At 27.5% G+C, this 23963-nt stretch overlaps 1 protein-coding gene across 2 annotated transcripts; it reads left to right on the top strand.

Moving 5' to 3' along the window:
- Window positions 1–17318: 17318 nt before the first annotated feature.
- On the top strand, window positions 17319–23132 carry LOC109802379 (beta-hexosaminidase (DUF1336)). 2 transcript variants are annotated; one of them, XM_020363726.3, is made up of 11 exons: window positions 17319–17593; window positions 18046–18188; window positions 18392–18793; window positions 19357–19440; window positions 19543–19788; window positions 20141–20276; window positions 20405–20567; window positions 20697–20825; window positions 21262–21456; window positions 22297–22419; window positions 22698–23132. In XM_020363726.3, exons 3-11 carry the CDS (start codon window positions 18469–18471, stop codon window positions 22809–22811), a joined length of 1515 nt encoding a protein of 504 aa, XP_020219315.1. In that variant the 5' UTR covers window positions 17319–17593; window positions 18046–18188; window positions 18392–18468; the 3' UTR covers window positions 22812–23132. The 2 variants fall into 2 exon arrangements, with proteins under 2 accessions (XP_020219315.1, XP_020219316.1); XM_020363727.3 differs by lacking the exon at window positions 18046–18188.
- The last annotated feature ends 831 nt before the right edge of the window (window positions 23133–23963 follow it).

The following is a 23963-nucleotide window of genomic DNA, read 5'->3' as shown; positions in this document are numbered from 1 at the left end:
AACGATATTAATTTATAAATAATTTCTTAAAGGGTTTTATTAAGGTATATTCACTTCTATAATATTTTTTTTTTGAAAAATATAAGTAGGTATACATAAAAAAAAATCTATTTTAAAAATGAGTTTAACAAAATCAAATGTTTTGTACTAAAGTAGAATTACTTGTAAAATATAAATATGTTTCTACGAATAAATCATATAAATCAAGTACTCAAAACTATTTTTACATAACTAAAAAACTTTAAAAAAAATCATAAAATATACCAATTTTATCCGTTTGTAATATCAATATTTCAACTAGTTGTATTGCTCAAAATGAATTTTACTTATTTGAAAATAGTATTTACTTTTGGTGGATGGCATCCAAACAAACACGTAGAGTCGAAGTGTTGTATAAAATTTTGGAGGAATGTGATATTTGCAACACAACAGAAAGAAAAGACATAGAAAGTTAAAAATTGAACTTGTAAGCAAGGCATGTGTCAGAAGTTGACTAACTCAATGTTTTATTAATCCCACACACCAATCCTTGATTAACGCAACATCTTGACCACTCATAGATTGTCTCATGCATTTTAATTATTTTTTTATTCTAAGCTATGAATTCTTCAAACCTTTACACAAAATATAATAATATGGGTACAATATATACCTGCCACCATGCCTGCACTACAAACTAATGTTAATGTATGAGACAAAAAAGCATATTTGACCCGTGATTTATTCTTCTTATTGGTCACTATTCCTATGTTCCCTATGAGATTTTCACCCTAATTAAGGAGGGGCAAGGAAGGAATTTCACTCACTGTTTGGTAGAATATGAGATGAGTTTAGATTGTTTATCTTCGTACATTCATGTGTTCATAGCTCCCAATAATGTTGGAATTTTTAGATATATAATTTAGTAAACTCAGACCGTTGTCCTTGCAAGTAGACTACAGTAAAACCCATGTGAGGCTCACTGTGTTAATTATATAACAAGAGTCGTGTTCAGTTTCAATAAAATAAGTCAGAAAATTTTAAATACTTTAATAGAAGATGTACTGTTATGTTTTTTTTTTAAGCATTTCAAAGGGTTTCAACTTGACAACTTTCATGTCTCATAGTTTTGTCTATCTTAAAGAGTAGAGTTGTCAAAATGGGTAATCCGGTCTGGCTCAGTCTGACTTATCATGGGTTGAGTATTTAGTGAGTTAACCTAACCCGGCTCATTTATTAGTGGACTCAAAAAAATTTAATCCGGCCCGGCCCATCATGGGTTGGTGGGTTAAACGGTTTGGCTTACCTAATTTAAAAAAAATATATAATTTTTTTTAATATACAACTAAAGCCCAAAATCATAATAAAATGATCATTCTAAATATAATTAAATAAAATCTAAATAATCTCATGTAGACAAATATAATTCAAAATCATCTCAAATTTTAAATACAACAAAAATCATCTTCAAACTCTAATTTCAGTAATTTGGGTCCAATACACTAAGAGTGGTGGGTTGGTGGCAGCATACTTTTTTTTTTTTTTTTTTTACGAGTTGGTGGGTCAGCCTGGCTCACCACGAGTTCAACTTAGGTGAGCCGGGTTGTTAGTGAGCCGGGTTCAAAATTAGCCCGTACTGAAATTTTTAATTTTTTTTTGCCTAACCCGGCTCGAACCCATGGTGGGCCGGGTTGATTCACTAGGCTGAGCTCATTTTGACAGCTCTATTAAATAGTATATATATTTACACATAATTAAAATTAGCTAACAAAAGTTTCAGTGCATGAATTTTTAGGAGCTCTATTCTAAAAGTCATAAATGTGTCATTTGTAAAACCAATTACTTATATTTATTTTTTAATAATAAATTATTTATTAATGATAATCAATTAATTATGTATAATATATAATATTATTTATTATAAAACTGTTTCGACTTTTAAATTTGTTAGATTTGTTAAAGTTTTTATATATCTAAAATATTGTTTAATTTGATGATCGTAAAATTGTACGATTTTGTATTAAAAAAATATCTCAATGGATTTAGAGAAAAAGATGTTTATAAATCCCTTAATTGAGACTAAAAAATAAGAGTGACTTAAACCTTTATTCAAATGACAATGTTTTAACCTCAAATATGCTAAAATAATTAGGGTCATTGTATATCCGAGGTATTATCTGTTTTGACATTCGTTAAACCATCATACTTTTGTCTTTGAAAAAGCTTTTAGATGGGTTAAGAAATAATGATATTTATAAACTATCATTAGTCTCAACTTTTAAGTGATGCGAGACTTTTTGACATTATGAAACAAATATATTGCCCTAACAAACATTTTTAAAGCTTATAGTCTAGTCTTTTATACTTAAAATGACTTTTTAAAAAGGTTAAGCCTAACCTTATTTATAAACAAGTTAGGTTATGTCAAAGATCTATAATACATAACTTATTTTTACCTCTAAGAAACTTGACATGTTTTTCTAATCTATCAAAAAGATTTCAACAATGACAATAAGAATCAAAGTTAAGTGTTCATGCATCCACCAATATATTATAAATTTAAAAGAACACAAAATATATAGATCAATTTACATCATCATTAAGATCAAATTATCTATATTTATGAAAACACTTACTTCTCAAATTTAAATATTATTTTAGTGTAATAATATCTAAAAAAAACTCAAACATGACAAAAGAAACTAAGAAAATAATAATTAAAAATATCAATAAAATATAAATCACTTATACTTGAATAAATAAAATAGTCAAATTTAAAATATCAATAAAAAATAAAGACCATGCAGCTCTTACTTCTCAAATTTTTTTTTGCCTCAAATGCTAATAACAACAAAATATTAAAGGAAAAGTTTCCAACCATTTTCTTACACTTCCTCTCATGTTAGATGATAAGTTTTTGAAAGTGAATCCCACATAAAATTATACTAATTTTTCTCCTCTTCCTCTATAATTCCTTTATTCCTTTTTTTGGTGTTATAATTTTAAAACATTTTTGTTCGTATTTATATGTCATTTTTAAACTTTAAGATAACATTGATTACTCTTTTATCAATTAGTTATACCCTTAATTCTTGCCTTTGTTAAGAAAGTGGAAATGAAAAAAATTAATACTCATTTATTATAAAATTGAAATACAAAGGATAAGATTGAAAATTTCATAAATATTTTATTAAGATCAAAAAATTTTATTATATTTTTTGTTGTACATATAAATCTTAGCAAGATTTTGGTTGAGAAGAATGAAGGGGGAGAGGAAGGGGAAGGGAGAGGAAGAGGAGAAAAGAAGAATTTATATATATATATATATATATATATATATATATATATATATTGTTTAGTTTAATTTTTAAGAGTAGAAACAAAATCACTCCTCATTTAATTTTAATTTTCCTCTAATATTGGAGGGATTTGAAAGAGAAGGGATGAATTTAAAAATATTTTTAATAAAATATCTAAAATATCCTTATTTATGTTTTTAAATTTAAAACTATAAAGATAAGTTAATTTTTAAAATCTTTCATCTTTTCCTTATAAATCAAATAAAAGAGTTAGCTCCTTTCTTCTCTTTTTAACCAAACAAAATTTTTAACTTTTTTCCTCCTTCCCCTTCCCTTCCCCTTCATCAAAATTCATCTTCTCTTCCTTTAAACTAAAAAATTCCAAGACATAAAAAAATGGAGGTAATAATAGTATTAAACATATTTTTTAATAACTTTTTTTCATATCCTCTTCCATCTATTTCACTTCTTTCTTCTCAAACACATCCTTAGTGTTGCTAATGTTTAATTTTATACTTTTTAATTTTTCATGAATATGAGAATATCCTTACGTGTATATGGTTATATTAATGTTGCTAATTTCTGTCACATTATGTTTTCTCGCACCTTTTATTATGTGCAAATTTGGGAATTAATTAAACCCGCTCATGTTATTTCCCTCGACTAATTTGAATAATTTGCCTTTATTAAAAACAACATGCATTAAAAGTGGCATTTAATGTTGTATCTCAATTCACAATCAATGGTCTCTCAATTTAATTGCACCTAAAGTATGACACTAAGTTTTGTCCTTATTTACCAACTGGGCCAAGCTTGGTACTGTATATGTGACCATAAACCATCATTTTTCTTCCTTAGAAGAGTGTTACATTAATATGAATATAAAAAATGTTCCTTGGAATAGTGATAATACAATTGTTTCTAAGTTTATTTTGAATTGGATTGGTGACCTGCAATGGTTTTTGAGAAAATAATTAGGGAATTTTTGACCAGAAATGTCCAAAAAGAGACTGAAACGTTTGATAAACACAAATAAGGTTTTGCTTCATTTGAGGGCAAAGATGAAAGTAAAGAAAACAAAATTTGCTGGCCACCATTTTGGCTATCATCGCTAATTAGAAGTGAAAGGAATTAATAGAGATTCTGATTGTTATCCCTCAAAACACCAACCCTCATTGGTCAAAAGAGGGTCCACTCTGATATCAATGATTATTATTTATTCCAATGCTAAAATGACACAATCCAGATTTCAAAAGAGGGTAGTTGTATCTTAACATTGCAGCAACATTTTTTTATTAATAGAAATTATAATTACAGTATCAAAGTTTATATTTAACATCATATGTATTTCTTTTATTATAATTACAGAATATAATACATTTGCATAGTTCGAGTCACTCTTTGTTGAATTATTAATTATTAGTTCAGCTAAGTTACTATTATGCATTGTTGTATACTTTTTGCTTTAAGTTTGTATACAAAGTATAATACTGGACTAGTTTAATCATTGTAGTTACATGCAACACTTCCAATAAGAGAAATCATGAAACATTTTAACTTATACATGCCAATTTTACTACTAGATACTAGGAGAGATTATTGTCCTTATGCACTGAAATGATTCGAATTAAACATGATAAGATGTTTCTCAGACAGTGTACAGTATGTAGGTATAATCCCACTCTTTCATCATTCATTATTCTTTTGAAAATACATGTGCATTTGAATCATCAAATGAGCTGTTGAGACACTAACCTACACAAAAAGAGAAACAAAATGCGCAATTGATGGATAAAAGGGAAAAAAGTGGAAGAGGTGAAGAAAAGGTTCACAATCACCCCAATAGAGTTAAATTGGTAGCAAAATAATTGGTAATGTATATCTAATCCCATTTGATGGGGCTTAAGGTGCAATAAGAAGTAGTGGGTCCATGAGCATGAGCATGATCCCATGAGTATATAGATAAAAAAGGCAAGGAGGGAGAGGGTGATTGTGAATGATATTTTTTGCTTGATGGGGAACAAAAGAGAGAAAGATGAAAGAAGAGGAGGTGGAGGTGAAGGTGCCTAGAGGATGGTGGGTGTGGTGGTTGTGTCTCATTATATGACTTTAGACAAACATGTGATGCATTTAATTATGTCTATGCCTCTCAATTTTGTGGTCCCTCCTCTTTCTGCTTGGTGGTGCTCCTCTTCTCCTTCCAATTTATTGTTACATGGTTTTGTATTTCTTAATGCATAGTGTGTTTTGTATTTCTTAATGCATATTGCTACATAAATATGCAAGTTTAATATAATATGTATATTTAATTACAATAATATATTATTAATGATAAGTTGTCAAGTTTTATAATAGTTATTTTAAAAGTTATATAAGATTCTTGATTGATTGTATGAAATTTTTTACACCCACAATGCATAATTATTAAACTCTAAATATATAAGTACTAATCTTAATCATTTAATATAAATATTTCTTGTTTAGTATTAACTTTTGCTTTAAATTTTCTAAATATTTTTAAAAAATTAAGCTTTATGCTTTGTCAATGTAACAATGTTATTCAATTATAAATCATTTTGGATATGACTTTTAATTAGTTGAAAAAAGTTACAACTTTATTAACAAAACAATCCCTGTTTAGGTGACCGTAGAATTTTTTTTTTTATTTTGTTAAATTCATCTATAAAACAATGAATAAATATACATTCTCATTCAATCACAATCATCATTACATTCACTTATTCATGTATCATATATTACACATAATTCACTTTTTTTTTTTTTTTTTTTTTTTTTTTTTGCGTCCAAGATAACTCACACTTCAAAACTTCAATTCGTTGGAATGACAGAAAAACTTTCCCAACCCCATTTGTGGGCCCAATTCTTAGAAGGCCAACATATGAATTGATCCATAACTAAGGAGAAGGACCACGGCCCAACACAAAATAATTGGAAAAGTAAATATGGTGAGGCATATGAAAAAGTTTTCATTCAGGAATCAACTAATATTAATTAATATTCATAGAACAAAAATGTCAATATTCTAGGTTTCTTCTTAATCTGTGTTTAGTTTTTCAACAGAACTTAGATTTGGTACCTAGAAGTAAAATATAAAAAAAAAGAGATAAAAATAAGGGGAAAAATAAAAGATAAGATAGAAATGAAAGAAAAATAGAGTAAAAAATATGTGTTGTTTGAATGAATAGAAAAATAAGATGAAAATAAATGAAAAAAGAAATCTCCACTTGATTAGATAAGTGAGAAAGGGAATAAAAAAAAATAATATAAAAATATAATGTACCAATTAAAAATTAAATTTAACTCAGAAAATACTCTTTTAGTTTTTCCTAACCTAGAATTCATTATTACTTTTTGTGCTATAATTTTTTAATATATATATTATTCGCCAAATTTCTTGTCAACATGAAAATATTTTTTCTTCTTGTGTGTATTACAAAACTAGTTCTCTCCTTGCCATTTATCTTCCCAAACAAACAATGGAAATTTAATATGAGTGTGATTTTTATTTTTAGTTTTCAAAATACAAGTAAACAAGGTTACTCATGCCAATACAAGGAACAAAGAAAAATATGGAATAGAGTGAGATTGCAAATAAGATGAAAAAAAAAGGAAAATATGCCATTTATTTTGAAAATAACTTTCAAATTTTAATAAATTTTGGATGAGAAATTTATCGTCAAGTATTCTACAATGATTTTAAAACCAAAATGTGGGAAGTGTCCAATCAAAAGCTAAGTATTTTTATGCTATTTTTGTTTTCTTTCATTTTTTTCGTTCTTATTGGTACCAACTTTGAAACCAAAATTTCACATGATAAATAATATTTTTGTATTATTCTTTAATTAAAATTAAAATTCACCATAAATATAATATAAAAAACTCTTTAAGATATTACATCTAAATTTGACTAAAATATGATTTAATTTTATGTCTTTATTTTATTATTAAAATTTATTTTGTCCTGTTAACATTTAATTGAGTCAATTGTCATTTTGAAACAATAGTCTTTTTAAAAAAAAATGCAATTTCAATCATTTCTTTTTATTGATTTAAGACATAAAATTTGTCACATTAAATTTAACCATACAAAAATAATAGAATTGAACCAATGTTTTTTTTTTTTTTTTTTTTTTTTATAAAAAAACTCGTAAACATGATGAAAAATGGCTTGAAGAGTGAGTATAAAGCAACCAAAAAACTAAAAAAATCTAATATTAATTTATTTTCAATTGTTTGTGGTTCATTTTTATGAGATTTTTATCATATTTATGATCATTTTTTTTAAACATTAATTAAATTTTATAACTTTTATATACGTGAAAATAATGGAACAAGTTTTACCTATTAAATCCGTCAAAAAATTCGAAATCACATCTTAAAATTGAAAATAATATTATTTAAAAAAAATATTTATTATAAATATATATTAGTAAAAAATAAGTACTTCATATCTCTGTATTTTAAAATAAAAATAAAAGATAAAAATAATGAAGAAGTAATCACTTGAAAAAATAGATTTAAAAAGACTAAGTAAAATATAAAAAATGATAGTGGGAGAAAATGTGTGATTTAAAAGTAATTATAACGGTAAAATAGTAAAAAAAAAAAATACATTGAACATATATGTCACCTTTGTTATTAATATAAATTACTCCTTAATAATTAAAACCTTTGTTTTTTTAAGAGAATATTAATAATAAATATATACTTTGGACAGCCTCATTTATTTTGGGAGCTAAAGCAAATACTTAATTTGGGCTTGGGAAAATGAATGGGCCTTTAATCGTAATGTGTGAAAGAACTCAAACATAAACACAACATACCAATATTAATTTCTTGTGCCAAGAAAATAATCTCCATAACAATTCCGATCATGATCTATTTACCTTAGTCACCCAACATTCATGTTATGAGGTATGCTCACATATTTTTTTTCTTAACATTATCTTTTTAAAAATCTCTTTATTTAAATGTGAAACTCACTATAATTTTTTTTATATTTATAATAAGTTTTAGTTAATAATAGAGAAATCAATTATACTAAAATTTTTTGGACCCATAGAACTATGAGGAGGGTTATAATTACACCGGTATAACTTTTATTAAGTATTACACTGCTTAATAACTTTATATTAATTGTGAATTTTGTAAATCCAACTGTTAAATTGAAAGTTCATATCACTTTACATGTGTGTATCAAATTTTGTATAGATATATATTGTTTTAAAAAGTAAAAAATAAAAATAGATAGTGTGGTATCTATTTTAGTGCAGATCTTAAACTAGTACGCCACTTGAGTCACCTCTGAATTATTTGAAACACATATATTTTCTTTCGAATTAAATTCAAACACATTTACGTGTAAATACTTTTCCACAAATGTCATCCAAATCAATTGCTATATAAATATAACAAAAAATAATGTGTTTTATAATAATTACTTAGTTATATATAAAGTAATTTTTAGTTGATAATATAAAATAATATACTGATATAATATATTAAAATTAAACTTGGAGAACATTTAACGGCTGCAAATTAAACCCTGGTTTATATGATTGAGCAATCTGGTTTCTGAAGTTATGATGTAGTTTTACAAGTCATTTTCTTTTTTCTTCTAATGGAGTTGTTGAAGTGGGAGTGGTGTAAAATAATGAAGTGCTTCAAAGGGGGACAAAGTCTTTTAGAAGAATCTTGTTATGGCTGAGAGTGGCTGAGTGCCTAAATCAATGATTGGTTTGGTGAAATGTGTCTTTATTTGAGAACCCCATATCTTGAATGTTGTTGGGGCTCCTTTATGATTCTTAAACAATATTTTATATTGTGTATCACTTTAAAAGGGTTTTTAGATTGTTAGGAAAAGCATGCTTTTCTTTGATTTGGTCTATATAATAAAGTATAAAATAATTATCTTAAGAAAGATGTTTGGGATTATTATGATTAATATTTAATTAATGTATGTAGTTGTTAGCCGCTACCATAGCTGTTTGCACTTGTCAAAATATGTTATTTTTTGTTGGTTGAAACTAGGTATGTCTCATAGTTTATTGCTATGAAAATCTTTATCATACATAATATTATTATTTTTCTCAACACAATTTATTTTAAATTTTAAACAACTTAATTAAGAAATATAAATCATTATCATTTATATTAATTAAAAAGTTAGAGACTGATCTCATTTACAATATTGTAATTATTGTTAATTTGAAATTTTTTCGTACATTAGAATGATTAAAGATAAAATTTTGTGTTAAAGTGCATTCAACATGGTACACCATATAAATTATTAAAATGATATCCGAATGGAAACAATTATAAATAATGCACACGAATGTCATTCTAAACTTCCATGTTGACTTATTGATGTGATAATAGTTTTGTTTTTTTTTTGACAGGATGTGATAATATATATATAGCTAAACTAACTAGGGACATATGAAATAGGAAAGACTTGAGAGTAGTTTGGTTAAGTTCCATTGGTATCTTAATGTACTTTATATATATTATATATTATATAATATTCGTTTGTTTCTTGAATGAATTATTTCTTCATTTGGTAGGTAAGATAATCAAGAATATTGACTTAATATCTTGTGATGTCCTTGTTACTTAGGACACAAATTCATTCATTCACACTTGGTTTCTCAATTCAAAGGCGTTTAATTATTATTATTATGACAAAAGTGGCCAAGCCATCTTCTAACACAAGGTTGTTTAAGGGACAAAAACTCTTGATTAGTTCGCTACATTGTCTTTGGCTACATGCACTTAATTAATGCCCTATATATTTTTATTATCATCATATTCCCCATTCGCCTATATAAACATTAAAATAATATTGTAGACTTTCAAAGAGAATGCTTATATTTGAGAAGAAAACAAAACAACCATGAATGAATTCATCACATAGTGCATGCTTAATTATTTTTAAATTAGAATAAGAATTGTCTCAACTCTCAAGTAGAAGTTTATCTAAAAACATATACATATGTGATCTTTTATGTTTGTATATATGCATGGGGAAGCATGTAAATAAGAACCGAATACCACTGTAATATTTGTGTTGATCTCAAATTTAAAATATATTTTGAATTTGTATAATTTGAAAAAAAATCTATTCAAGACTCTTTGCCTAACTATCATCAATAAAATTATATAAAACCACTTACTACTTTGTTAGGGAAAGCAACATATATATCAAATATGTCTAATGTATCGCAATTGATTCAATCTGTCTTTGTCATAGATATTGCATGTCGTCATGAAAGAGTAATTTTTGTTGAAATTATATGACAAAAAAATTAATTTTAAAAATTGAAAAATAAAAAAATAACTTTCCTAACTTTGAGTAACTAAAAATATGTTCAAGTTTTTATTTTATATATTATGTGAGGAGTTGATTTAGTTAAATATAATGTGTTCAATTTTCATGAGTAAAAAAAAGTTCAATACATATAAATTAATTAACTGAATTTTTTTAATGACAAACTTAATTAATTGCACATATTTTCAATAAAGACTATTTATAAATTAGTTTATATGAAAGAAATTTAGAATGTATTATTGGAAGAAATTTCCTAAGGGAGAGAATCTAGATTCGATCCTCGTTATGTTTTTTGTAATTTTTTTCAATCAATGTAACAAAAAAAAATATTAGATAATAATAATAATAATAACCGCACTTGCTCAAACTTTTATTATTTATTTTTTCTTTTTATCTCTTCATCTTATCACTTTATATTACACTTTTTCCTTTTCACTCTTTTAATATAGAAAAAAAAGTTTTCCTCTCCTTATTCCAAATCTAACCTTTTTTTTTCCTACTTAATCATTGTTATTTATAGATTTTGCAATAATAAAACAAACCTTACACATACACATAAAATTAATACTAAAAACTCTTGATTCAAATGAAACTTTACTTAGGTTCAATTTTTTCTTGAATAGAAAAAAAGTTAGTTGAGAACTTAAAGAGGTAAAGTGGTTATTCAAATTTTTCTTGTAATTACCAAAATCAGCAAATGCAACAACCTACATTGACAGCTACACTTACGAAATTATTATAATTAGCAATGAAAACTAACTAGATGACTAAAATGTAACATATTACTAAGAAATAAAATCACAAGCACACATACACATACATAGGTTAGTCACATACATGCTTAAATGTCTTCCCACATTTTCAGTATCTACACCTCATACATTGATCAATTATATGCATTACCTCGTGTCAATGCTCATAAAGATCAATCATACAAGGCCTCATACAGTACATCATTTATATACATCATATCCAATCAATGCATATAGAGATTATATATACATCTCATATATTCATCATCTATATACATTACATCTAGTTAATGCATATGGTGATCAAGCTTACAATATACCGTTCATACAACTCATCTATATATGTCATTTACAATAAACATACATAGAACATTTACCATACATCATTTAACATACAATAAAAGAAATAAATTTATTTATGTTCCTTATAATCAACATCATACAATGACAACCTTAACATAAAACAACGCATAGGAATTTTTACTACTCTTATCATGTTCATCCTTATCTCATTTGAAAAACAAGAAGATTTTCTACAATTATATGAAGACCTTAGGTTCTAATTCTATCATCTACCATGTTGAAATTTATCTGAATTTTTTTAATGACAAACTTAATTAATTGCACATAAGCAATTTTCAATAAAGATATTTAGAAATTAGTTTATATGAAAAAAATGTTTGAAAATATTTTTCAAGTTCACAATGTATTATTGGAAGAAATTTCCTAATCAAGTTGGAGAATTTAGATTTGATCCATTGTGTTTTTGTAATTTTTTTCATTCAATGTAAAAAAAAGAGATAATAATAACAATGTACCGCATTTGCTTAAATTTTTATTATTTATTTTTTCTTTTTATCTCTCCATCTTATCACTTTATATCACACTTTTTCCTTTTTACTCTTTCAATACAGGAAAAAAAAGTCTTCCTCTCCTTATTCCATATCTAACTTTCTTATTTTTTATTTTTTTTTACTTAATCATTGTTATTTATACACATACATATAAAAAGTAATAAAAAGTCTTGATTCGAATGAAACTTTACTTAGGTTCAATTTTTCTTGAATAGAAAAAAGTTAGTCGAGAACTTAAGGAGGTAAACAACATTAAAGATGCTCATTCAAGTTTTTATTGTAATTAACAAAATTAGTAGATGCAACGACCCATCCTAACCGCTACACTTTTGAAATCATTATGATTAGTAGCGGAAACTAACTAGATAACTAGAATGTAACAAGTTACTAAGAAATAAAACCACAAGCACATACACACACACATATAGGTTTGTCACATACATGCTTAAATGCCTTCTCACATTTTCAACATCTACACCTCATACAATGATCAATTATATGCATTACCTCTAGTCAATGCCTATAAAGATCAATCATACAAGGCCTCATACAATACATCATCTATATACATTATATCTGGTCAACGTATATAGAGATCATACATACATCTCATACATTCATCATCTATATATATTACATCCAGTTAATGCATATAGTGATGAAACTTATAATATACAGTTCATACAACTCATCTATATATGTCATTTATAATAAAAATACATAGAACATTTACCATACATCATTTAACATGCAATAGAAGAAATAAATTTATTCATGTTCCTTAAAATCAACATAATACAATGAAAACCTTCACATAAAATGACACATAGAAATTTCTACTACTTCTATCATGTTCATCCTTATCTCATTTGAAAAATAAGAAGATTTTCTACAACTCTATGAAGACCTTAAGTTCTAATAATTCCATCATCTATCATGTTGAAAATTATAAAAACTATAATAGTTTGGAAAACTAACAAATAGGGCTACAACTTTTTCTAAAGACTCTAAAACCAAATTTGGTCATTTAACAACACCACTATAACACTTAATTTGGCGCTTCAACATTGAATTTTTGTCAGCCTAATTTTCCCCATCGCCGTAGTGCCTAACTACCGCTACAGTGCTAGATCTCTGCCAGACCCTATTTTTCACTATTGTAGTGCTCATTTCGTTGCTTTAGCATTGGATCTCTATTTGAATATCTTATTTGGGGGTATTTCTAGTGTTCTAGTGTCTTTAGCACTAAGTGCAAAAAAATTTTCTACATGTTCATGCTTTCTCCTTTATTTTTCACCTACACTTCACAAATTTTCTTCCTAAACACCATATACAACTTATTTTCATCGCTAGATTTAACATGCATCAACATTTAATCATCCATCATCTTAAATTCCTCTACATAGAAATCTAAACCCCAAATTCAACATGCAAGCAATTAAAAATCAACCACAAATTTCAATGATTTTCAACCAAGATTAAGATTCATATATCAATAAAAAATCAAACAACTCGTACAAAAATTGAATCCAACTTCCCTCACCATGATTCCAATCATGGAGACGAAGAGGTTCCAATCATGGAGACGAAGAGGAGAGAAACGAAAAGGAGGAGAAGAGAATTTTGCAATCTTCGAGCTTCTGAGGTAGCACCACACCACCATCACAGTTTAATTTCTTCTCCCTTTTCACGGATAAACCACGAAGAAGGAAGGAAAAAAAGAACGCTTCAACTACAACAACACTCTCAAACACTTTCAAGATTTGGAGGAGAAAAAAAAAGAAATAACTTAATATTATAGTAAATATTTCACATCAATGATATGATTATCTATAAAACACATAAATTTTTTAAAAGAATTATATTAACGAGTTGCCTTTTCTACTTTTTTTTATAAAGAAAATAAGCTTATAAAATTATAATTTACTAAATTATCTCTTCTAAAATAAAAATATATTAACAAATATCTAAATTATCACATATATATTTATATTATTTTAAAGTCTAATATATATATGTATATATATATATATAATCCAAAATAATCATATATTATCAAACTATATTGAATTTTTAAATTCATTTTTTTTTATATAAAAACACCTCAAATAATTGAAGTGAATGCTAATACCTCAATTCAAATAAATAAATGAAAAGTTGTTGTTTATTTTCTTTCTTACCATCATATTAAGAATATCAAAATCAACTTCGTCAAAAATTAATCTTATTCAAAACTTTAATCTTACTAAAACTATCCCTTGGTTTCATTTAAACACAATGAAGCGAAGCATACACGTGTAGAAAATAGTGAGTTTCTAAAGGCAAAAGTGGGGTCACTCTGATGATGCTGCATACCAGATGTACACGCATTAGCAACTCAAAGCGCATTGCTACGCTGCCATGATTGTGACCCTTCCATATAAGAATTACAAAAATATCCGAACCCGTAAGTATTTACGAGTAAAATCTGTTACGGATAATAAATAGACAGATTAATTGGATACTCGCAGATAATGCGAATTGATATTTTTTTACCCGTTTATAAATGAGGCGAGGGCGGATATGATAATATCCATACCTGCGGGTACTCGTTTAATAATATTTCTTAAGTATCCTAATTATCCTTATATCACATAACCCTAAAACTACACTATCTCATCTTATTTTCTTACAAAAGTGAGATTGATGAAGTTACCGACATGTATTAAGCATGTTATAGAATTATGTTGGATGTAATTTGATTAATTTTCTAGCTTTGATTGTTGGACCAATAAGATTTATGTATTTTAAGTTGTTTACTTTCGTTTGGAATTATAAAATTAAATTATTGTAGTTTTGTGATGAGACTTTAACTTACTTGTGAGATTGATGTATTTTAAGTTATTGATTATCTTACATTTTTATTATTATTTCAACAAAATTAACGTTAAATACAAGTTCAAAATTAACATTAAATTTATATTTTTAATATTTCAATGACATTAAATATAAACTTAAGATTATTTGTAATATAATTTTTTTAATTTCTTAAAAAATTTATAAATATTCATGGATACCCGTGGGTATTCAAGAAATTCATGAATATCCACTTAATGGATACCCGCGCGGATATAGGATGGGTATGTGATCAATTTTCACCCAACCGGGCAGGGACGAATTTACCGTTACTCGCCCCCATAGGACACCATTACCATCCATACTTCCATCACTTCATTTCCTAATTTTAAATACTATTATCACATTTAATAAATACTATTACATTTTATGAACAGTAATAATTAAACACTTTAATTACATAAATATAAATATATTTTTAGTTTCACAAATTTAAGATAAATTTATTTTTATTTCTTTAAATTTAAAATAGTTATTTTTAGTCCTTATAATTATATATAAAAAATCATTTTAATTTCTCAGGTTACCAATAATATATATAAAAATGATAGATTGAGACAATTATGTAATATTATCAGTTAAACTTAATATGATATTTTTATTAATAGGACATCAATAAGTAGATCTTATGCGACTATATTTGTTAGATTTTCTAACAAAATTTGGATATAAAAATTAAAACAAGATTTTTTGAAATTACAAACTAAAAAATCAGTTTTAAATTTTAAAAACTAAAAATAAATTTATCTTAAATTTAAGAGAATAAAAATATATTTAAGTCAAATTTTGATTTATTAGAAATTCAAGAAAAGGAATACAACATTTCAATAAAATCAATAAAAAATAAAAACTAAAATAATTGTTAATAAGTTATGGGTATCACATTCAGTGAAAAAAAAATAAATTATGGGACTCACCTGCAATGCTAACAAATATATCTCATTAAATAACTTAACAAATAATTACAAGTGTTCACATATTATAGACAATGAATGAGAAAAAATTGAAACAAATTAATTAAAAAAAATATATATTAATAACGCACGTATTTTGCTATTTTATATTTGTAGAAGGAAATCCAAAGAGAAAGTTATAAAAAAATAAATAAAAAACTATAACTTATAAGAGAATAATGTTTATTTACGCTTTTACATTTTTTTCTTTTAACATTTTTTATCTCGCTTTTACTTTTCTTAACAACATTTCATTATCATTAGAATTGTTTTTTTAAATAGTGTTATGAAATGGACATGTCCAAAACATGTCAGCAACTTTTTTGTTTATAAATATATTTTAAATTTAATCCAAAATGTTATTAATCATATCAATATTTAAAAACTAAAAATTGATGCAATATTGTTCTATTTATATGATCCAATTTAGAATAATCATTCGTTTCTTTATATAATACTCATACATAATTTTTGGTATATTAATTATTTTTAAGTTAAATTATTCTTAATTAAAAGAATTTTTCTTAATTTGATGAAAGATATTAATTATAGACTTTAAATTTTTTTTTTTTAATTAGTTAGAAAAATAAACAATATTAATTATAATATAAAAATAATATATAACATACATTCCAATTGGTTAAAAGAAAAGGCTTATATTAATTAAGAGAGGATAGTAGTATAAAGATAATTTTGAAAAAATATAAAAATAATTATCAATTAGATTAATTATTTTTTTTAATTTTGATAAATTAGAAATTTGAGTCATTTTAATGAATGAGGTATTTGATAAAATAGTGTATTTAATTCTATGGACTCAAATTATTTTTCTTTTGACTCTTTATTTATCTGTCTGCTGTAATAGTTTTAATTATAAATCTTTACAAAAAACAAAAAATGAGTGTGTTGCTAGTGGCCGGTGGGGGAGAGAATTGGGTCGATTCTGTCGTATAGATTTTTAGAAAATGAATAAATAAATAAAGTGTTTAACCATATCTCGAATTAAAGATTCATATCTTGTAAACAAAACTAAGTAAAGACAGTAGAAGCCAAAATAGATTATAAAAAGATTAAGTTGAAAATGTTTTAAAAGTTACGATGAGGTACCTTAATAGCATGTTTTTAATAATTTCTTTTGATCTTTAATCTGTATGATTTGATACTGGTTGAAAACACAAGTTAGCAAAAAAGTATTTATAGTTGTGACAATAAGAGGAGAGAGAGAGAGAGGCATGGAAAGAGATTTGAAAGGATGGGGATAGAGACTCTGACAACCATGTAGGATCCGAATAGATCGGAGAGAGTTGTGTTGGGTGCAGTTGTCAAAATCTTTTCTGTCTCTCTCTTCATTTTGTGTTGTTGCATTGCAACCCTCTTCTCTTCTCTTTGTCTCTTTTGTTCCTTTCATCTCACACGAGTTAAAGGCAGAGGAAACCATACGTAGGAGAAGCCAAGAGAGGAATCTTAGTTCCTTCCTGCAGGGAACGACGGTTCCTCTTTTATGCTACCTCAGGTGACTTTCATTTCATCTTCTTTTCCTCTCACCAATGACCCTTTTGGATCTCATGCATGTTCTTCTCTCTCTCTCTTTGATCCTTCCTGCATGCATGTCGTGTTTTCTATGTTACATGTCCCTTGTTGTTCCCTATTCATCTCCAACGTGTTCTTTCTCTCGAGTCTGCTTTTGTTTTCACGTGACTTGATGTGCTGTTTTATGTGTGTTAATTAGTTACCCCTTCAACGTACGTACGTGTTGTTAGATTTGTGTGATCATGTGAATATACATGTACGATGAATCCTGAAAAGTGTAATTATCCTTTGTTTTTGTCAACTCGTGCAAGCCAAATCATTGTACGAATCTTTTTTTATTTGGGGTGTATGAATATTGAATATTGCTATCGTTGTTATATGGAAGGATGTGTTGTGTATTATGTGTTTATTTATGTTCTTGCTTTCTTCATTCAGGTGTTTTTCTTCAAACTGAGGTGGTGTGTGCAGGCAAAGCTATGTTATGGCCTTCATATGATAATCAATTAATCATAGGTGTATTATCGTTGTCAATTGGTTTCAAGACGTTGAAATCTAGGGTGCTAATTTTTTAACTTGAGGTATATATATGTTGTGTTGGTGTGTGTGTTAGGTGTTGCTTAGTTTAATTAATTCATTATTTGGTAAAACCACTTCTATTAAATTGAGTTGATTTTCCAATCCTAGTATGTATAAATAAACAATAACCCTTTTCTTTTTGTGTGTTTTGTTCCATATTATATGGCTAATCTTGTACAAATTTGATTGTTTGTGTGGTTGCAAGGTTTCTTTCTTCTCAGGGGGATAAATCATAGGCACACTGCTTTATCTTTTTTGTGGTGATTCATAAAAAAAGACAAAATGTTGGCTGGGTTAGTGAAAAAGATCGCCTCCACCACAATGGGGAGTTGTGCCTCAAATCCAAATGGAAAGGGCAGTGGTCACAAAAGAAGAAAACACAAATCTGGCAAACGCAGAGGAAACATTGCCACTGCACTTCCTGAAATGCCTTTGAAAAGGGTTAGCAATGCTGGAAGCTGTGTGGGAGACTTTACTCTTAGTGACTTTGTTCACCTGGACTTTGAGAATGGAGCTTCAGCCCCCTGCAGAAGATCAGAGGTTTCAAACATGAAGTTTCATCTCACACAGCTTCAATACCATAGCCATGGTCAAATTGATGCAAATGGTATGTTTTCTCCCCTCCTCCTTGCTGCAATGTAAAACTAATAGGAGAATTTTGTTAATTAATGATTGTCTTAAAACGAGTTAATTATATCATGCATTAGTCCTTTGGTTCTTTGTGATTTTTATGTTTTCGTCTTTGATGATGTTTTGTTTGGTTATTTGGCTAATTATAACATCATTGAAACTTTGGTTTTTAATCGAGCTAAATGGCATCGTGTATTTATGTAGCTAACCTTGCCTGATAAGATAAAGCTTTGATGTTAATGTTGTCTTTGATGATGTTTCTTGTAGTATTTAGCTTTCATTTTGGTCCTTTGGTTATTTGTGATTTTTATGTCTTTGTCTCTAATGATGTTTGGCTATTTGGTTATTATAACATCATTTAAACTTTGGTTTTTAATTGAGCTAAATGGTGTCATGCGATTCATATAGCTGACCTCACCTGGTGGGATAAAGCTTTGTTGTTAAGGTTATCTTTGAGACGATGTTTCTTGTGGTATTTAGCTTGGTGATTTCATTGTGACCTTTGGTAAACATGTTGAACACTTAATATATATGTTGCAGGAAAATACCAAGAAGAAGCATGGTTTGACTCACTTAGCATTATAGAATCTGATTCAGATGATGAATTCAGCAGTGTGCATGGAGGTGATGCATTTATGGCTTTTAGTTCCTAGTGACTATTTCAGAATTGGTTCTTGTTATGTTGTCTTAGTGGAACTTATCTGTTTCTTCTTTTATGGTTGGCAGATTGTTTTCCCTTTGGGACCAATGCTTTGGGAAGTGGCCCAAATACTCAGTTACTCCAATATGAAAGTGCATCTTTTGTAGATTCAGGGTGTAAATATGAGGGATTTTATGAAAGCTATGTCAAAATAGATGGAGGTAACTGTAAGAATGGGGACAAAACTCAAGAAAACAACACAAAACAATCAACTGTTATCATGCTTTCTGTAAAAAGGACATCAATTGATGAATATGACAAGACTGGAAAATGTAAGTACTATTATATTAGATTTTCCATGGTTTTATTCAATGTTTTGGCCTTTTGTGCCTTCTATAGTCTTTGAGCTTGTTTAGATACAGGTTAGAAGTGTTTTTGAGAATTTTTCTACGAGTTATTTCCAATAGAAAAGCTCTCAAAAGTATTTTTAAACTAGTATCCAAACAAATTCTTTGCCTTTTAAAATCTCTCAATGTAAAAGTATGAAAACCTTGGAGGCTTTCCTTGTCCAACAATGAGAATGTAATTTGTACTTAATATATCAGTCAACAATCTTTTGTGTGTTGCACTGTTTGGTACATTATTAAATCTATATTGTGATGATACTAATGAGTGGTTGAACAGGTGCATCTGAGAAATTTCTTTATCGTCCTGTTGCTGGGCTTCAAATTCCAGCTGCAACTGAAGAAAAGCCATCACCTGGTTCATGGTCTGTGATTTCACCTTCAATGTTTAAGCTTCGTGGTGAAAACTTTTTCAGGCATGTGAAAAAATTGTATCTTTCAATTTTATCATTTTATGCATATATTCATCCATTAGTTAGTACTACCATTAATTTTATTTTTTGTTTCTTCTAAAAGATTGGTTTTATGATAATAATTTATGCAGAGATAAGCAAAAGAGCCCTGCTCCAGATACATGTGCTTACATACCAATAGGTGTAGATTTATTTGCCTGTCCAAGGAAGATAAATCACATTGCTAAGTATCTTGAACTTCCAATTGTCAAAGAACATGAGAGTGTACCTTCCCTCCTCATTGTTAACATACAGGTTTTCTCCTTTTATACTCACAAGTCACAAATATTATTTCCACTTTTGATGAGGTCTTGCTGTTATTTTTGTTTTTCTACTTGAACAAAACTAAAGAATGCTTACATAGTTATGTTTCTCTTGCATCAGTTGCCAACATATGCTGCTAGCATGTTCCTTGGTGATGCCAATGGAGAAGGCTTGAGTCTTGTACTGTATTTTAAATTGTCTGAGAATTTTGAGAAAGAGATCTCACCAAAATTTCAGGATATGATCAAGGTATTTCTTCTCATAAATAATTGCTTGATTAAACTTCAAAATCCGCATGTTTGCAATAATGTTACCTAAAAGGAAGCTTCAATTGCTGCCAGTGCCAGATTTCTTGTTATGTTTAAAGGAAATATAATCTCAATATGATTGAACTATCCTTACATTAATTATTAATTTCCTTGCACTCATGAAAAAGTCTTATCCTTCACTGAATCAAGTTTTTTTTGAGTTACAAATTGTTAGGTACCCTTGAAGTAGGTTCTTACTAGTATGACATGCTCATAAGCTTTCTAGTAGTATCCTTTTCAAAATTGCAATAAATTCTCAATTTCTAATCTTCCAAATTCAGGGAAAAGATGTGAAACTCCCATTTGGTCTTGCTGCAATTTCCTAGCTTCAAATTGAGCATTTTTTTTAAAGTTAAATAACATTATTTGTTTAACAGAGATTAATGGATGATGAGATGGAAAAGGTGAGAGGATATACAAAGGAAAGCATGGTTCCCTACAGGGAGAGGCTAAAGATTTTGGCAGGGGTAGTTAATCCAGATGACCTTCATCTGAATTCTACAGAGAAGAAGCTTATCAATGCCTACAATGGCAAGCCAGTGCTTTCACGTCCTCAACACGAATTCTTTAGGGTTTGTACTTATGTTCTACTTGGCTCAAAACATCTTACTACTTCTCAGTTCAAGGAATCTATGAAATAGAAATCTTTAACATATTTATGGTATCAAATTTGAGCTCATCATAGTATTGACATTTTTATATACACCTTTGGTTATTAGTTTAAAATATTTTGATCTAATGTAACAGAACCTTTGGATTCTCTATCTATTAATGGTTCATTTGACACCCTTGATAAATTTTGTAGGGATACTGAAAAACTCAAACTAGTTAAACACACAAACAAATTATACAAAACCCTTTATGTCTTTTGAGTTTAAATTTATTCAAATGTTATGGTCTCATTCTGCAATATATTAAATGCATTAGGCTACAGATATGGTAATACAAGTGTTCTGGGTGATTGACATGAATCTCGGTATTTAGAAAAGGATGTGCACTATTTGAAGTTGCAGAATCAATGTTAAGTTGTTTAACCAAATCATTGTTTTCTTAGGACCTGTTTGGATAAAATTCTTCAGAAAAGTGAAATAAGTTTCCCTACAAATTAAAACTAACTTATGCATAAGCTAATTTGTAGAATTTCTCACATAGTTTCTCCAAAAAATTACATATTAGTTTGTGGATAAACTAGTTTTAGTTTATGGAGAAGTCTGTTTTATTTTATTTTTTTTATCATTTTTTTTTCTTCCAGAAGCGTTTATAGAGGAGTTTATTCAAACAAATTCTTAGTAACAAAGATCTTTTTGAAGTTCTTTTTATCTTAACACTTCTTTTAGCATATGCTCACTTTACCATGTAGGATGATTCTTCTGCACTACATATTTTTACACATTTATGTATTTGAATTACAGGGACCTAACTACTTTGAGATAGATTTGGATATTCATCGCTTTAGCTATATATCGAGGAAAGGACTTGATTCACTCCGAGATCGTGTAAAGCATGGAATTCTTGATGTTGGCCTAACTATCCAGGTATTAGTGTGATCCATTAATACGGAATAAACTATGTTTGAAGAAGAATATTTATTTTATATGTGTTCTGACAAAGAATAGTCACTACTTTCGATAGTATTAATATCATGGTTAAAAAAAATATTAAAATTGAATTAAGAAGTACCCTACAAAAGATAAAATAAAAAACTTTTAGCACTTGTAACTAGTTAGCTTGATGTTCTTCCTAGTTGCTCGATTGATTGGTGTAGTAGTGTGCTTCTATATTTTAATACCCTTTTCTTGTTATACTTTTACAGGCACAAAAGCAAGAGGAACTTCCAGAGGAAGTGTTGTGTTGCTTAAGGTTGAATAAAATTGATTTTGTTAACCATGGCCAAATTCCTTCCCTAGTGACCCTTGATGATAATTGACAAAAAATGGAAAAAGGTTGATTGATATTATGAAGGAATGGGGGTGCCAAATCAAATTTAACCACCAGGAAAAAAATAAATAAAAGGAGGAACAGAAGCACATTTGAGGAAATGTGAGCTTCTCTGATATGCAAGATCAATTTTTTATTATTATTAATTTTATTATGTGATGATGCTATTGAAGTCCTATATGTTACTTTGCATGACAATTATGTTCCTCCTTGTGTTGTGAGGACGACTAATTGAAAAGGTTACAATTGAGAAAGAGATACCTTGAAATGTTAAATACCCAACAAATTGGGACATTCTTTTAGGGGAAAACTTGTGTTTTCTAACCTCCTAATGTGTACATTTATTTTTTCTTTAAAATTATATTACGAGAGTGAATAGAATTAAAGGAGGATAGGGTTGGTCATGAATTTTAAAGGTATAGGACAAAACAATTGCTAAGGCATATATATACAAGAATTCTTAAATGTTAAAAATATATATATTAGATGTTAACCGTGGGTTGCACGTGCAATAAAATGTATATGGTATATTTTGAAAAATTAAATTTATGTTAAATTTTATATTTAATAAATTTAAAAAAATTTGAAATAGTAAATGCATAGAGATATATGTAAGATACATATATTTGTTATAAAGGAAATTGTTAACAAATTATAGATGATGCACTCATGATAATTAAAGAGTAATAACCACGAAAAATTAAAATTGTGGGTCAATGATCGATAATAGCTCCCGAGATAACCCCAAGCGTGTGGTTCAGCAATAGGGGTTGATCTACGCTTAAGTAAGGTCAGGGGTTCGAATCCTACCTTATGTATGCAACGTTAAATCTTGGGATTAGCTAAAAATAACTCTTGAGATGTAACAAACATTACATATATTTACTATTACTATAATAATAATAATTATTATTATTATTTAAATTGTAATCCACACAATGTATGGGCATGTAAATAAAATTATTGAAAAACTTATTTATTATTAAAAATATTACTTTAATATCATAAATAAATACATGAAAATTATTCTCTAAAAAAGTACATGAAATTATTTTACATATTGTGTTAATCTTACCGAAATATTAATTATGTTGATAATAATTACATTGTGACGTTAGTAAAAATTTTAATTATATATTTA

The sequence above is a fragment of the Cajanus cajan genome, chromosome 11, assembly GCF_000230855.2.
Source record: "Cajanus cajan strain Asha chromosome 11, NIPB_CcT2T_4, whole genome shotgun sequence".
NCBI classification, from domain to species: domain Eukaryota; kingdom Viridiplantae; phylum Streptophyta; class Magnoliopsida; order Fabales; family Fabaceae; genus Cajanus; species Cajanus cajan.
This window is presented reverse-complemented; position numbering and strand designations above follow the sequence as displayed.